This window comes from Lynx canadensis, chromosome C2 (genome assembly GCF_007474595.2).
Source record: "Lynx canadensis isolate LIC74 chromosome C2, mLynCan4.pri.v2, whole genome shotgun sequence".
Taxonomy (NCBI): Eukaryota; Metazoa; Chordata; class Mammalia; order Carnivora; family Felidae; genus Lynx; species Lynx canadensis.
The window spans coordinates 2,098,393-2,113,080 of record NC_044311.2 but is presented as its reverse complement, the minus strand read 5'-3'; the positions used below and the strand labels follow the sequence as shown (position 1 = coordinate 2,113,080).

At 50.0% G+C, this 14,688-nt stretch overlaps 1 protein-coding gene across 1 annotated transcript in view; it reads right to left on the bottom strand.

Moving 5' to 3' along the window:
* Nucleotides 1-4,308: 4,308 nt before the first annotated feature.
* The window catches only part of SUSD5 (sushi domain containing 5), a 42,712-nt gene continuing 32,332 nt past the window's right edge, over nucleotides 4,309-14,688 (bottom strand). The window contains exon 5 of the mRNA XM_032594802.1: nucleotides 4,309-7,930. Within this exon, the coding sequence (XP_032450693.1) occupies nucleotides 6,639-7,930 (1,292 nt within the window). The 3' untranslated portion in view covers nucleotides 4,309-6,638. The remainder of the gene's footprint in view (nucleotides 7,931-14,688) is intronic.

Genomic DNA, 14,688 nt, shown 5'->3' with positions numbered 1-14,688 from the left:
TGCCCCTTAGTGGGGTGGAGTGGACCTTCGCAGGCAAGTGGCGTGGTCAGCCAAGGGCAGCTCTCTGGAAAAAGGCCTGTGGACCCCTGGCAGGACCGCTGTGGAGAGGCACAGCGAGGGGGCCGGGGGGCGGGGGTGCGGGTCCTGACTCGTGAAGGGGCTCTGGGAGGAGCGCCACGCCCCCCGCTGAATCACGGGCGAGTGTGAGGCTGGAGGGGGTCACCTAGACTGAACGTGTGTGTTGAGAAGCCAGAGAAAAGGGCCAGGGAGGAGCCCCGGGGCTCTCTGCGAAGTGAGAACCCCACCGAGGAGACCGAGAAGAAGCCGCCTTTGAGGCTGGAGAGTGGTGTTCTCAGTCTCATTCCCTCTTTCAATGAGCTGCTTAGTCTAGTTGGGACCCTCTGGGGATGCAGGGTGGATGAGACTGGTGTGGCCTTGGGGAGACGGGAATTTTCTCACAGTGGCATGGGAAGGGAAGGAGGGAGAGAGAGTTGGGGGTCTTTAACGTAGTGGGGAGCATTGGGAGGTGGAAAACGCAGGTATTTTTGGCTTTCCGGTCCCCTCCCCCTCCCCCATCTCTCTATCCCCCCCCCCTCCCCCATCTCACTATCCGCAGCTCCGGGAACACAGATGGGCGCGGGTGTTCCTCCTGTTCCTCCTCCTGAGCTAGTCTGCTTCCTCCCTGGGGAGCACCACATTTATGGAAATAGTGTTTTCACGTTTGAAACGTGAGCTGCAAACCTAAGCTACTTCAGGTTTTCTGTTTTTTTACTTTAATTCAATAGTGAAACTGCGGGGGAAAGGGGGCACTTGCGCTCTTGCCTGCACCAGAGTCCTCCCGTGAGGTCCCCTCCCAGGGCACTCGAGAGCGTGAGCGGCGGCTCTCTCTGGCCGGACTTGGCCTACAGAGCCTGCGCTCCCGGGGACCGTGGGGCCAAGGGGTCAGGGTGATTGGCGGCACGCGGGTCCCCAGCAGCCCCCACCAGGGCCCCCAGCCACGGGTCCGGTCCTCCGCGGGTCGTCCGCCTCGCCTCGCCTCGCCGCCCCCCACCCCAACTGGACAGACTTCCTTCCCGTGGAAGCCGGTGGAGAGGACAGTCCTGGGGCAGGACTCCAGCGAGGGATCCAGGCAGTGGACGCCCCGCCCCGGGAGGCCTGGGCCGGCGGGGAGGGCACACCTGGTGGCCCGTTGAACTCCCCAGCGAGCCTGGCCGCAGCTGTCCCTCCCAGCCGGGCGAGAGCAGCCAAGGACAGCGGCGCAGGACAGGCCGGGGCCCGGCGGTGGGATCCCCCTCACCTCTGCGCGCCCGGCACAGCTTCCATCTGGTCCTGCCCCTCTGAGCCGGGGCGAGCTCTTGGTGGAGGATGGTGTTGCGCACAGGGTTGAGTGGTGGCGGTGGGAGGGGTCCGCGCTCGCTCCCTGAACTTGGCCCCTCCTTATAGGGGGGACCGAAAAGCCCCCGTGCTCCCCCATCCTCGCAAGCCCCCCGGGGAAGAAGCCCCGGGAGCGGTCTGGTCCACACTGTCGGCAGGCACGTTGCTCCATCGACCGACGGATCGGACGGATGGACGGATGCAGGCGATGGGGCTGAGCAACTCACGTTTTCGTTTCAAAGGAAACCAAACCAACCTTAAAGCAAACAGACAAAAAACCAGGAGGAGGTGGGCTGTTCCTCCACACCTACCGTGAAACCCAGTAGGCACGCTCTACTCAGCGACCTCAACCCAGCACCTCCCTGACAGCGTTTCTTGGAAGAGCCTAGAAGACTCCTGGATTGAGACTTGAGGGGTTCAGCGTGAGTTGGGCCTGTCTTTTGAAAGAACAAACACAGGGGCGCCTGGGTGGCGCAGTCGGTTGAGCGTCCGACTTCAGCCAGGTCACGATCTCGCGGTCCGTGAGTTCGAGCCCCGCGTCGGGCTCTGGGCTGATGGCTCAGAGCCTGGAGCCTGTTTCCGATTCTGTGTCTCCCTCTCTCTCTGCCCCTCCCCCGTTCGTGCTCTGTCTCTCTCTGTCCCAAAAATAAATAAACGTTGAAAAAAAAAAATAAAAAAAAAAAAAAAAAAAAAAAAAGAAAGAACAAACACGTCTGGAAGTTTGTGGGAGTTTCCAGGCCCGGCCTTGCTTGTCCTCTGACCCACCTGCACGGGGGGCCCAGCGGTTGTTCTGGGGAGTCTCCTCTGGCCGGTCCACCCCAGGGAGGGGGCCCCCGCCGGGAAGGGTCTGGAGGCCACCCACCCAGGCCCCCGTGAACGTTCAGACTCCACACGAGCAGCGGAGGGCCGAGGGGAGGCTCGTGCGGACTCGGGTTTAAAGGCGCCTAATTGCAGCCTCTCACACACCAACATGCCAAGTTGTTGGTGCCTCTGAGTTTTGAGCCTTTCCAACGGCTGCCGCAGGCCTGCTGGGCTCACCCCTGGGATCAGGTACGTTGGCCACGAAGGCCGCCTCAGGAAATGTTGCTTTTCGGAGTTCTCACCAAGGGAGTTTTAAGAGCACAAGCATTTTATTGAGCCCAACTCCGTGGCAAACAGAAAATGATCTGTTAGGTTGTCAGTGGGAAAGGGTTTTTTTTTTGTTACGACTGCCGGTGGAGTCAACGGAGGCCGGTTTCTGCCAACATTTATGGAAATAATGTTTTTAAGTTTTAAATGTGAGCTGTAAACCTAAGCTACTTTAGTTTGGGTGTTTTGGGTCTTTTTTTTTTTTTTTTTAATTCAATACTGAAACTGGGGGGGAAAGGTGGGTTGGTGCCAGAGAAAACATTCTCATTTAATAGTGTTTGCACATGGGACTGCGACGCAGTTTGTAGCGAGGCCCCGAGGAAAACCCACAACTAATCCTTCATCACAGCTGTCTGCACTCTTGATCGTCTGCCATCGCCCCGAACAGCGACTTCTTTTTTCTGGTGACTCCAGGCTTGAATGACCTAGTGTGGAGACTTTAGGCTGTATACAAGGGCGGGGGAGAAAGGGAAAGGAGCCTCAAATAAGCCTCAGCCAAAGGTTTTGTGCAGAGGACTTCCTGTGCCCGCAGTCAGGGGCAAGGCGGTTCCCCACCCCATCCCTGTCCTTGTCCTCATAGCGGCTCCCCGAGAGGGACCACACCGTGAGAGTTCAGCATCGCCTTGACTGACCGGCTCTTGTCCCCGAAAAGAGGACTGGCTGTGGTTTGTGCCACAGTAGGGCGCCTCTCCCCTGGGGCAGGCTCCCCCAGCCCCTCCGGCTGCCCCCAGACGCCTCCCCCCCCCCCCCCCCAGATATCTGGCTTTGGTGGCTTGTTGAATGAATGAGTTGGCTCACGACTCTCTTGAGCTGACAGGGTAAGATACTGATGCCCATTTTATAAGACAAGGATAAGAAGGAAGCAAGCAAGCAATTTGGCCAACAAATACAAATACAATCAGTTTCAACCTTCCTTTAAGGGGACACTCAGCAGGCCAAACGAGAAATACTGTTTCTCCCTTCCCCTCCCTCGGCCAGGGGGGTGTGTGCCATCTCACTCGCACTTACAGGAAATTAGAACTTGGAAAGTCTTTGAAAACAAAGATTTTTTTTTTAATGTTTGGGTTTTTTTAGAGAGCGAGAGAGCGAGTGCAGGGGAGGGGCAGAGAGAAGGAGACAGTGGATCGAAGCAGGCTGTGCGCTATTAGATTGATGCGGGGCTCGAACCCACGGACTGTGAGATCATGAACCAAAATCAAGAGTCAGATGCTTAACTGAGTGAGCCCCCCAGGCGCCCCCCCCCCCAGTTTTTTTTATTAAAAAAATTTTTTTAAATCTTTTTCTTTAAAGTTTTTTTTTTTTTTTTTTTAACGTTTATTTATTTTTGAGACAGACAGAGACAGAGCATGAACGGGGAAGGGGCAGAGAGAGAGGGAGACACAGAATTGGAAGCAGGCTCCAGGCTCTGAGCCATCAGCCCAGAGCCCGACGCGGGGCTCAAACTCACGGACCGCGAGATCGTGACCTGGCTGAAGTCGGACGCTTAACCGACTGAGCCACCCAGGCGCCCCAAATCTTTTTCTTTAAAAAAAGTTTATTTCTTTTGAGAGGAGAGAGAGCGAGAGAGAGAGAGAGAAAGAGAGAGAATTCTAGGATTCCTCTGGAATCCCAAGCAGGTTCCTCACTGTCTACACAGAGCCCAACATGGGGCTCAATCTCACCAACTGTGAGATCATGACCCGAGCTGAAATCAAGAGTCGGTTTCCTGAACCCAGAGGCCCCTAGAGAATCTTTTGTGTTTTTTTTTTTTTTTAAACCATCATGATGTAACTCAGATATAAAATACATTTAGCAACTGTTTGGGGAAAGTATTTATTTTAAAGATCCCGGAAGCTTTGTGTTAATAAACCACCCAACCTCAGTTTTCATGAACATTAAATGTTTACCAGTCCCAAACATGAATCATGACATAAAATTTAGGTACACAATGTTTTAATCATTCCCTTTCTACATGCATTTTTAGATCCTATGACATTAATTTAGATGACAGTAAGTCACTAAAAACGTAAAAACTCATGCGTTGGGTTTGTTTTCATGTAGTTCACGTCTACAGAATAATACATTTACATGTATTAATGTATCTGTAATAAATTTATTAATACATTCATATTAACATTCCCCATTTCTGGGTTGGTATTCAGTCAGTGTTCTTGGGTTATGACATAATGATAGTTGAATAACACGATCCCAATGTTGAGATGGAGGTTATTTTATATAGTTAAAAATAGAAACGTTATCTTGTAATAGATCAGAAGAGAATCTAATTTATAAATACATACAGTCTCTGGCTTTTATTCTGTGGCGTTTTGCTTTGGCTACACATGCAGAAAGTATTTCGGTCCTATTCTAGATTCTACCCGACGTGTAGGTGTTCCATTCGGTACCTTCAGGCCTTCACTTTACCCAGTGATGGTGACTAGGGTCTTTGACTTTGCCACACTGCCTCTATAGATCCTTATTTTTCCAAAGCATGCACCCAGGTGCATTTTTCCAAAGCAAACAGGTGGCGGGGTGGAAAACATGGCGTGCGAATTTTCCACACGTGCGTGTGCAAAACACCACCACCAATTCTTCCATTGTAAAGGAGATCAGGATTTCATTGCACGTAAAACCCCTCAATTAGTGTCTTAAAATCAACGTAAGGCCTTCGTCGCTTTTTTGTTTTTTTACCACTGAAAACTATTCCTAAGAAGGTGACTCATATTATAAAAGCATAATGTGTTTCGTCTCTGGGCCAATATATCGGAGACCATTGGCGACGGCGTAGCAGCGGCTTCAAATGCTGCCACAGGTGCGCGTGGCGATGCCCGGCTTCCGCGCAAGGCAAGCCACGGGCGCTACTCATCTTCTGGGCCTCTGGGCCTTCAGCTGGCCCAAGCTCGCAATTTATAGTCTAAAGCGATGGTTGTCCAACGTGACTGTGCTTTAGGATCAGCTGGGGGGCTCCTTAACACACAGCGAGCTGAGCCCCGCCCCCAGGGTTTCTGCTTGGGAGCTGATACTGCCTGTCCGAGGACCACGCTCTGAGAGCCTCTGTTGGACACGGTGCCTGCCGAACCGTCCTAAGGGGATCTAGATACCATGAGATGGGGTGCTCCGTAGCCAGGAGGAGTCCATTCCGGACTCATGCTGTTTCCATGGAGCTCCCAGCCGCCACGACGGAGTACAGAAGACGTCAGCACGGGGAGTTTCATATCCTTTTTAATTCCTCTGCATCCCTCTACTTTGACATCCTAAGCCCTCGGCCCTCTTAAAAGATTACTTTCCTCCCGTGTCATTCCCTCTTGCTGGAGTTGGGAAAAATGGCGAATTCTAAGAGAGGAAACCAAGAACTGAGCTTTGTTAGTTCAACAAAAAACTCCATGGCATTCTTAGGCACAGACTGGTCAAGAACAACTAGGCCACTGCATCCGAGAGGAAATCGTGCTTACCGGTACAAAGACGACCTTCTTTTCAAAAAAACAATGGTCTGTCCTACAGAACAGAGGGGACAGGAGTGGATGGCGTGTCTCATTACTTTTCAACTCCCCTCACCCCCAACAAAACAGCAGTCCTGAATTCTGTCCAAATTCAACAAACAGCTAAAAAGAAACCTCAAAGCTTCTAGACTACGCCCCGGTTCCTGGCTCATTTGCCCCCACAACGTCACAACGTTAAAAGGAAGTAGCCTGTTATTTTTCTATATCCCACTCCCAACAATTAAATATCTATCTCCTAAATAACACTGTTCTCAAATGTCAGGTTATCACACTTTTTCTAAAAATTTCATGTTGTGGAGTCATTTTTTTTTTTCTCTTAAAAAAGGGAAAGAAGGCAATAGCACGATGGAGTGGGAGATGACTTTTGACCTCACACGGGAATCAGGGCCCGAGCACAGGTCTGGGACTAGCGCAGCACATTCCAGGGCAGTTGGTTAGGGAGATGTTGATGTGTGTGATGCTGCCACCAAGGCCTTCTTGTCCTACCAGGTGCCCCCAGAGACACTTCTTGGCCTGTAGAACAAAGACCTGAGCACAAGAAGGATGGGCCCGGCCCCGCCTGTTTCATGGTCTAGTGAATCATGCGTGTTTATCGGCGAGACGTGGCCCGGTTCATTTTCCTCCCGAGTGGCTTCGGGGGAGCCCGCATGAAGGAGGCTAGACCTTCTCCATCTCAATCTGCTGGTGGTAGTGCTGAGCCTGCCTCTGGCCCACGTTCAGCCTGTACACAGAGCTCTTGTGCTGGCACTTACGGTGGCCCCACACCGCCCCCACGCCTGCCAGGAGGAGCAGCAGACACAGGACGGTGACGACGGTGGCGACGACAGGGCCCCTGCCGAGGCCGGGACACCCATCCCCTACACACGGTTCCACGGTTGGGAGAAGCTCGTCGCTGGCACGTGGGCCGGGGCTTCCCTGTCCCAAGAAGTCCTCGGACAGCAGGTAGGGGAAGCCGTCCCGGACCTCAGGAGCGACGGTTTCCCCTGGAGTCTGGGTGGCCGCCATGACAGTCGAGGGGCTGGGATCCGGCATCTGCCGGGCAGCAGTTGTTACCGTCTCCGGGGCGGAGCTGGTGAGTTCATAGGGGAGGGTGGCCACGGGAGACTTCTCTGTGGCAAACTTCTGAGGAACCGTTGACTGGCACCCGGGCCAGTCACCATCTCCCTCGCTGGGACTCTCCGTTTCAGACACATTTATCGGTCCGAGAGCCAAAGCTTCCACATCTAGCGTTTGAGACAGAAGAACTGAACCGCGGGTCACGTCCTCACGTGGTGTGAGCGTGGTACCTCCAGGCTTCTTACCTTCGACAGGAGTGGGCTGGTTGGGGGCAACCAGAACCCTCTCTTCCGGCCCTACTGACCCACCTCCCTTGTCCCCGTCCTCCTCTTCTGTCCCCGTCTTCCTCCAAGCCCCGTCGGTCACAGGGTAGCCATCTAACCAGGACTCATCACTGCTGCTCACCATCGGGTCCCCTGTCTTGCCGTCGGTCCTGCCCACAAACGTCCCTGAGTGCCCATCTGTGCTGCTATAGGCCATCTTGGCGTCAGGTTCGCCCGGAGCCGGTGTGATGCTACCATGCTTCTCTCTAGCCAGAAACTGCTTTTTGGTGTCATCATCCGTCCCCTTTTCCCCCTCAGGCTTGTGGAAGGGCTCCGCGGGAAGCCAGAACAAGTACTTGCGGCTCAGTCGGGATCCTGGCAGGTCTGTGGGGACGCTGCTCCCAACGACGGACAAGCCTGTAGTTGGCACAAAGGCCGTATCCTGGGCTATGTTGTCTCTCCGCACAGAAACGGAGACCAGACGGTCCTGCCGTGGAGCCCCCTCAGAGGCCTCTCCTGGACCTCTGTCCTCCTCTGCCTCCGTCCGGGAGTCCTCCATGAGCTCTCTGAGTGACACAGATCTGTCATCAGGGAAATTATCTTCATAGTCAATATGTGCCTCAGCATCATCTGGAAAGGAGAAGGAAAAACTCCATCAGGTCCTGGAGCCGGTGGTGTAGAACCCAAGGACTAGAAAGTATAAGGACTGGGACAGATGGAATAACACTGTCCTCCACAGATGCTAAGCCTTCCCAGATGACAAACCCAAAGAAGCTACATGCAAACTGTTACAATTAATATACGGGTTATCAAGGACACAGGGTCCATAGTCAGTGGAAAATATCAATTGTATTTCTATATACCAGCAATGTACAGAAACAAACATTTTAAAAGACACCATTTGCCATAGCATTAAAAAGAATCCAACACCTAGGAATAAGGCTAACAAAAGATGTGCGAGGTTTGTACAAGGAACGGTACGAAATACCACTGAGCAACATGAAAGAAGACCTGAATAAATGGATATACCATGATCATGAAACAGAAGGCTCAAAACTGATAAGCTGTCAACTCTGTCCAAATTGAGCGACATAGATTTGATACAACCCTAATGAAAATCTCAGACTCGGACAAGCTGATGCTGAAATTTCTGGAAATGCAGAGAACCAAGAAGATTCCTTGAAATGTGCAAAATTTCAAGATTTACTATTAAACTGAAATACTTTGTAAGACTCTGGTATTGGCACAAGGATAGATAATTGGGTTATATTAACTTTAGGGACTTCTGTTTATCAAAAGCTACCATGAAGACAGTTAAAAAGAAAGCCACAGACTTGAAGATATTTGCAACACATATCATCTCCAAAAGATTCACGTCCAGAATTGATAAAGAACGCCTACAAATCAATACTAGGTAGGCAGACAAACCATAGAGAAGTTGGCAAGAGACTTGAGTTGGTATAGCACAAAAAAGACATCTATCTAAGTAGTCATTAAGCATGTGTAAAGATGGTCAACCTCATTAGTAACAGAGGAATGCTAATTACAGCCATAAAAATATGCCATTACATAGCACCAGAATGGCTAAAATTAAGCAGATGGACAGTATCTAGTGTTAACTGATGATATCCAGTGTTTGGGCCCCAACAGACATGCACATGAATGCTCATAATAACCAAAACCTGGAAATAATCCAAATGTCCATTCACGGCAGAACTGATGTAAATCACGGCGTATCTGTACGAGGAAAATCTGTACATCAATGAAATGAACAAGCCATTGCTTCTGACAAGGACACAGATGAATCTCACAGCCAGCATGTTGCGCAAAAGAAGCCAGACACAAAAGAATACACTTTGTGTGATTCTAATTGCATAAAGGTCAAAAATAAGCAAAGCTAATCTATGGTGTTAAAAGTCAGGTTGGTAGACAGAAGCAGTAATTACTGAGTCTGGGGACAAGCAGGGCTTTGCGGATACGGGCAGCCCACTTCTTGACCTGTGTGATAGCTAGTTTCTTTATTTTCTGAAAATTAATTGATCTGTTCCCTTAGGATTTGTATGTATGTTATGTTTACATAAAAATGTATCTTTTAAAACGCGGACTTGCTCTTTGTAAGACTTCTTGAGATTACGCTGTGAAATATTCTAAATGAGCTGAGTAAGAATGAACAAAGGGCCCCACAGTTAGGAGAGCAGAATGTAGGGACAGCAGGTCAAGAAGGCCCAAGAAGCCGTGTCCTCAGAAGAGAGCAGCCCATGGGGCTTTCCCCATTCACAATGGTTTTTGAAAGTCAAGTCCTACTGGAAGTCATACTTCATGGCTCCCTATGACGTTGGGATATAGTAAGACATAGATGTTTAGTTCCTAGCATGAGCTCCTAAAAGCCTTGGGATTTCCAAGCAATAGGAGTGAGAGGAACATTTTTTGTTATTCATAACACACTCCTCTTGGCCATACCTGAATTTATGCTAATGAGGTGACCCCTAGATGGCTTCCGGACGCGGCTGGTTGCCAGAGGAACCAACCAAGTGATTAGAGGGTTGGCACTCTCGGCCCCGGCCTCTGACCTCTGAGGAGGGGGAAGGGGACTAAAAGACGGAGTTAATCACTAACGGCCATGATTGAATCAATGATGCCTAAGTAATGAACCCTCCATAAAACCCCTGAACTACCGGGTTCAAAGAGCTTCTAGGTTGGTGACTGCATCCAATGTGCTGGGAGGGTAGCTCCCCCTGACTTCACGGGGACAGGAGCTCCTGTGCCTGGGATCCTCCCAGACCTTGCCCTGTATACCTCTACATCTGGTTGTTCATCTGTATTCTTTATAATATCCTCTTATAATAAATCGGTAAATGCAAGTAAAGTGCTTCCCTGAGTTCTGTGAGCCTTTCTAGCAAATTACTGAGCTTGAGGAGACAGTTGTGAGAATCCCCAATTTACAGCCGGCTGGTCAGAAGTACAAGAGGCCCAGGACTTAGGCTTGGCGTCTCAAGTGGAGGCAGCCTTGCGGGACTGAGCCCTTCACTACTGAGTAGCTAACGTCAGCACTGAATTAAATCATATGACACCCAGCTGGTGTCAGAATTCCATGGTCTTGAGACCTGCCGAGTTGAGTTGCAAACCTTTTGTACGCACAAATTCTCATCCGTCCTGCCAAATAAACACTAGGTTTTGCACTGAAGTACCATTTTTGCCTTAAAAACAGAACAAAACGAAAAAAAAGCTACTGTGACAAAACGTTTCTCTAAAATCTACCCAAACCAGCTGGACATTTAAGAAGCCCATGACTTAAATCTTTGACCTTAAGATAATGCAGTTATATTGTGTGAACGTGTGTGCACCGACTGGCTGAGGGAGGGAGATCATGAAAATGGCCACACCGCTCTTTCCTGCCCCGAGTCCTTTTGCAGTGTGATTGTGGAGCTCCTCCTTCCAGAAGCGGTGACTCTCTTTCCAGCTCTCGAACTGGGACTGGCCTGTCACTTGCTTTGACCCACAGAAAACAGTGAAAGCCTTGCATGCTCACTCTCTTTCTCTTCCCTTCTCTCTCTCTTTCTCTGAAGCCTGCCAGCTGCCATGTGAACCAGCCCAGGGAGCCTACTGAGGGATGAGAGGCCATGTGGGGGAGAGGCGACCGGCACCAGCTGAGGCCATCCTACACCAGTCAACCCCGGGGGCTGGCCACATCCCCCCGAGTGAGCCCAGCCAAGACCAGAAGAACGAGCCAGCTAAGCCCAGCCCAAACTGTTTACACAGGAAATCACCACCAGGTAAATGAGTGTTGACTAAGCCATTACGTTTTGGGGGGTGGTTCATTATGCAGAAAAAACTGACACACTGGCCGTGAGCTGCTCGAGGGCAGGGTCCCAGGCACTGTGTCAGCAGAGCAGAACAGCGCCCCGCCCATTAGAGGTATTCTTATGGGTGTTCTTGAACGAGGGGACCCATGGCACTGGGAGAAACAGGAAGGAAAATCTACTCGGATCCCAAGATTCTCCTGATCTTTGCCTCGTAACTGCTCAGAGCGGAGATCTAGTTCCAAGAACACAGTACTGAAACCCAAGGGGACTGTGGGCTCATTTCCAATTTACGAGGAATGCATTACACATAACCATGGTTTCTTCTATCAGCTCTGAAAGGTGCCATCATTGGAGTACTACTTGAATATACTGACATCCACATGGGAGGGCAACACACACACACACACACACACACACACACACACACACACTTTTCACACGCAGGTGAGCAAATCAGCCCACAGCCAGGCCCATGAGAACATCTCTTCTCTTCCCAGCTTTTCCTTGGTGCCCCCGCCCTATAATGTAAAAGGGCACCCTAACAGAACTCCCTCCCTGCTGCCGGTAGACTCACGTTGACACAGGGAGGTAACCCCTCTCCACAAAATTTAGTCCTCGCGCAAAGAAACTTGGCATTTCACACATCTGACAGGTCATTTCTGCCTCAAATCTGCTGTATCCAACTTGTTTTTTATTTAAAAAAAAAATAGGATGTATTTTATGGCATTGCAGACAAAATTAGCATGTTTGCAAAACAATACCCATATGCCAGTTGTCTCCCAGAGGTGCTGCCGGTGAGGATAAATATGGCTGTGTTCTGAGAACACAGCTCCCTTTCATGATGGGGAAAGGCAGGAAGCAGTTCTCTCCAAGACCATTTTTCCTCCAGAAGCTTTGCCCCACTTGAAATCGCAGACTATTACCTCACGCGCAATCTTAAGTGGAAGGCCTCTCACCACACGTTATTTTACCAAGGAGCATTTCTTTGTTGCCTCACTGCAGCCCCGAGATGCCAACCCGCAGAGAGCCCACACGTGGTCCTGTTTCCTTCCGTGGAACTCCTGTCGTTGCTGGTTAAATTCTGACCCTGTGTTTTCTCTCAGCTCATCAACCAGAGCTCACTGACCGTTGGGTGCAAGTTGGCCAACGGGACCCACGTTTGCAGAGCGGTGTCACAGTGGAAGCTGGCCGGGGGCCAGCGTGAGGGCGGGCAGCAGCACAGGGGTCTCTCTCGTGGTCCAGACGGCCATCACCCTACAACCCAGAGGACGCCCAGACTCATGTGGCCTTGGGCAAACTGAACTCGGCCCAAATAGGCGACAGCTAAAAAGAAGTGTGAGTGAGGGAGACTCAGAACCTTCCAGAACTTCAGAGTATCTGTGGCCTTGACGAGTCCCCGTAACCTCTGCTCTGGCTTCCTCCCTTCTCGTCTCCCCCAACCCCGATTCCATTGCCCTCAGCTGCAGTCTGGGGTACTTGTTTGTCCTCGCCCCTTCTGACGGCTCTCCCTCTGTTCAACCTTCTCTTCCTTCTACCTCACCCCTCACACTCCAGACGGCTAAATATGTCGCCGGGGCATAAGCAAACATTTCCTTATCCTTAGAGTGGATTACATGCCACACTTTACAACATCCAAGTGGTCCAACTGAACCCACATCACGCATTTTCTCTACCCTACACCTTCAACATGAGGACACACACACACACACACACACACACACACAAACTAGGCTTGCTGAATATGAATTTTTTTTAATGAGGAAAAAACACGAAACACCAGGAAAAAGTTCTTACAAACAACCACCATGCACGGAAAGGGACATTATATTCTGCAGCAAACTTCAAAAACCAGTTACCAGAGGAGAAACGGAAAATTCTGGAGAAGAGTCAAGAAGGGAGCATGATTCCACTCCCAAGCCACCCTCACCCTTCACAACCGTACCGAGGAGTCAACAAATCCCAGACAGAAGCAAAGTGGGTGGAAACAGACCAGTAACCTGCAGGGCGGGTGGTTCTGGAATCCAAAACACCAGCACCTGCCTTGTGCAGGTGAAGCAGAGCTTCACATGGGACACGTAACCTTTCTGGAAAGAAAGCAGAGCCCAGATACTTTAAAGCAAACAGATAAAGTAAAATTACACCCCCTTCTAGCTACCATTCCCTCTTCAGATGAAAGGAAGATGCACGTAAAAGGCAAAAAACCTAACTTAGAAGAAAGAATTCACAGAATAGAACGAATTCCTAGCAACAGCCTCACACTACAGAACTTAAGAAGAAAGCGGGCACGGGAGCACCTGGGTGGCTCCGTCGGTTAAGCTCTTGGTTTTTTTGGCTCTGGTCATGATCAGAGCGGTTTTGTGAGTTCGAGCCCCGAGTCAGGCTCTGTGCAGACAGCACAGAGCCTGCTTGGGATTCCTTCTCTCTCCCTCTCTCTCTGCCCCTCCCCTGCTCACACTGTCTCTGTCTCTCTCAAAAATAAACAAATAAGCTAAAAAAAAAAAAAAAAAAAGGAAGAAGAAAGTGGGTGCAATTAAACGAAAGTTCCAAGGGGAGGTGATAACAGGATGTTATATGAAAAGAGTGATTTTAAACTTCAGGAATCAAATTGAGGACCAATGTAACACAGAACGAAAAAACAGAAACTTCAAGGAACAGAATACCCTGAGAATCTTACAAAGCTGAGAAAAATAACAGGAAGACACGTATTCAAGAGTCAATGCAAACCACAGGCAGAAAAAACGCATAGACCATTACGGGCAAGCACACCAATTAAAACTGTTAAAAACCGAGGTGAAAATAATTTAACAGCAACAAGTGAAAGGAGACACATAACCTTCAAAAGAGCAACCATATGACTGAGAGCGACTTTTCCAAAAAAAAAAAAAAAAAAAAAAAGTGAAAGCCAGAAGACACTGTGATACCTCAAAAAAACTTTATTTATTTATTTATTTTGAGAGAGAAAGCGTGTGCGAGAGAGAATCCAAGCAGGCTCTTGCTGCCAGTGCAGAGCCCAACGCGGGGCTCAAACTCATGGACCGTGAGATCACGACCTGAGCGGAAACCAAGAGTCGCACGCTCAACCGACTGAGCCACCCAGGTGCCCCGACCCTGCGATACCTTTAAAGTGTCAGAAGAAAGTTAGAACTGCCAACCAGGACTTCTTTGTGAAAATATCCTCGCGGAAAGCCTCTGCACTGAAAGCCCCATGATGTAGGCGGGAAAGAACACTGAAGCAGGTGAATATGAGGTGGGGGACGAATCTAAGTGAATACTGACTGCATAAAACGAGTACACACACACACACACACACACACACACACACACTATTATTATTTGAAACGTGTGGCAACAGCATAGGAATTGGGAGGAGGTAATTGGAGTCAAAATATTTGAAGGTATTTAAATTGTTCAGGAAATGGTATCACCCTTTGATAAGTCAAGGATTTGTGAGTAACCACCAAAAGAAGAGTAAATGTGTTAGAGGAGCGCCTGGCTGGCTCACTCTGTAGAGCATGCAACTCTGATCTCAGGGTTGTGAGCTCAAGCCCCATGCTGGGGGTAGAGATTACTTAAAAAATTAAATAA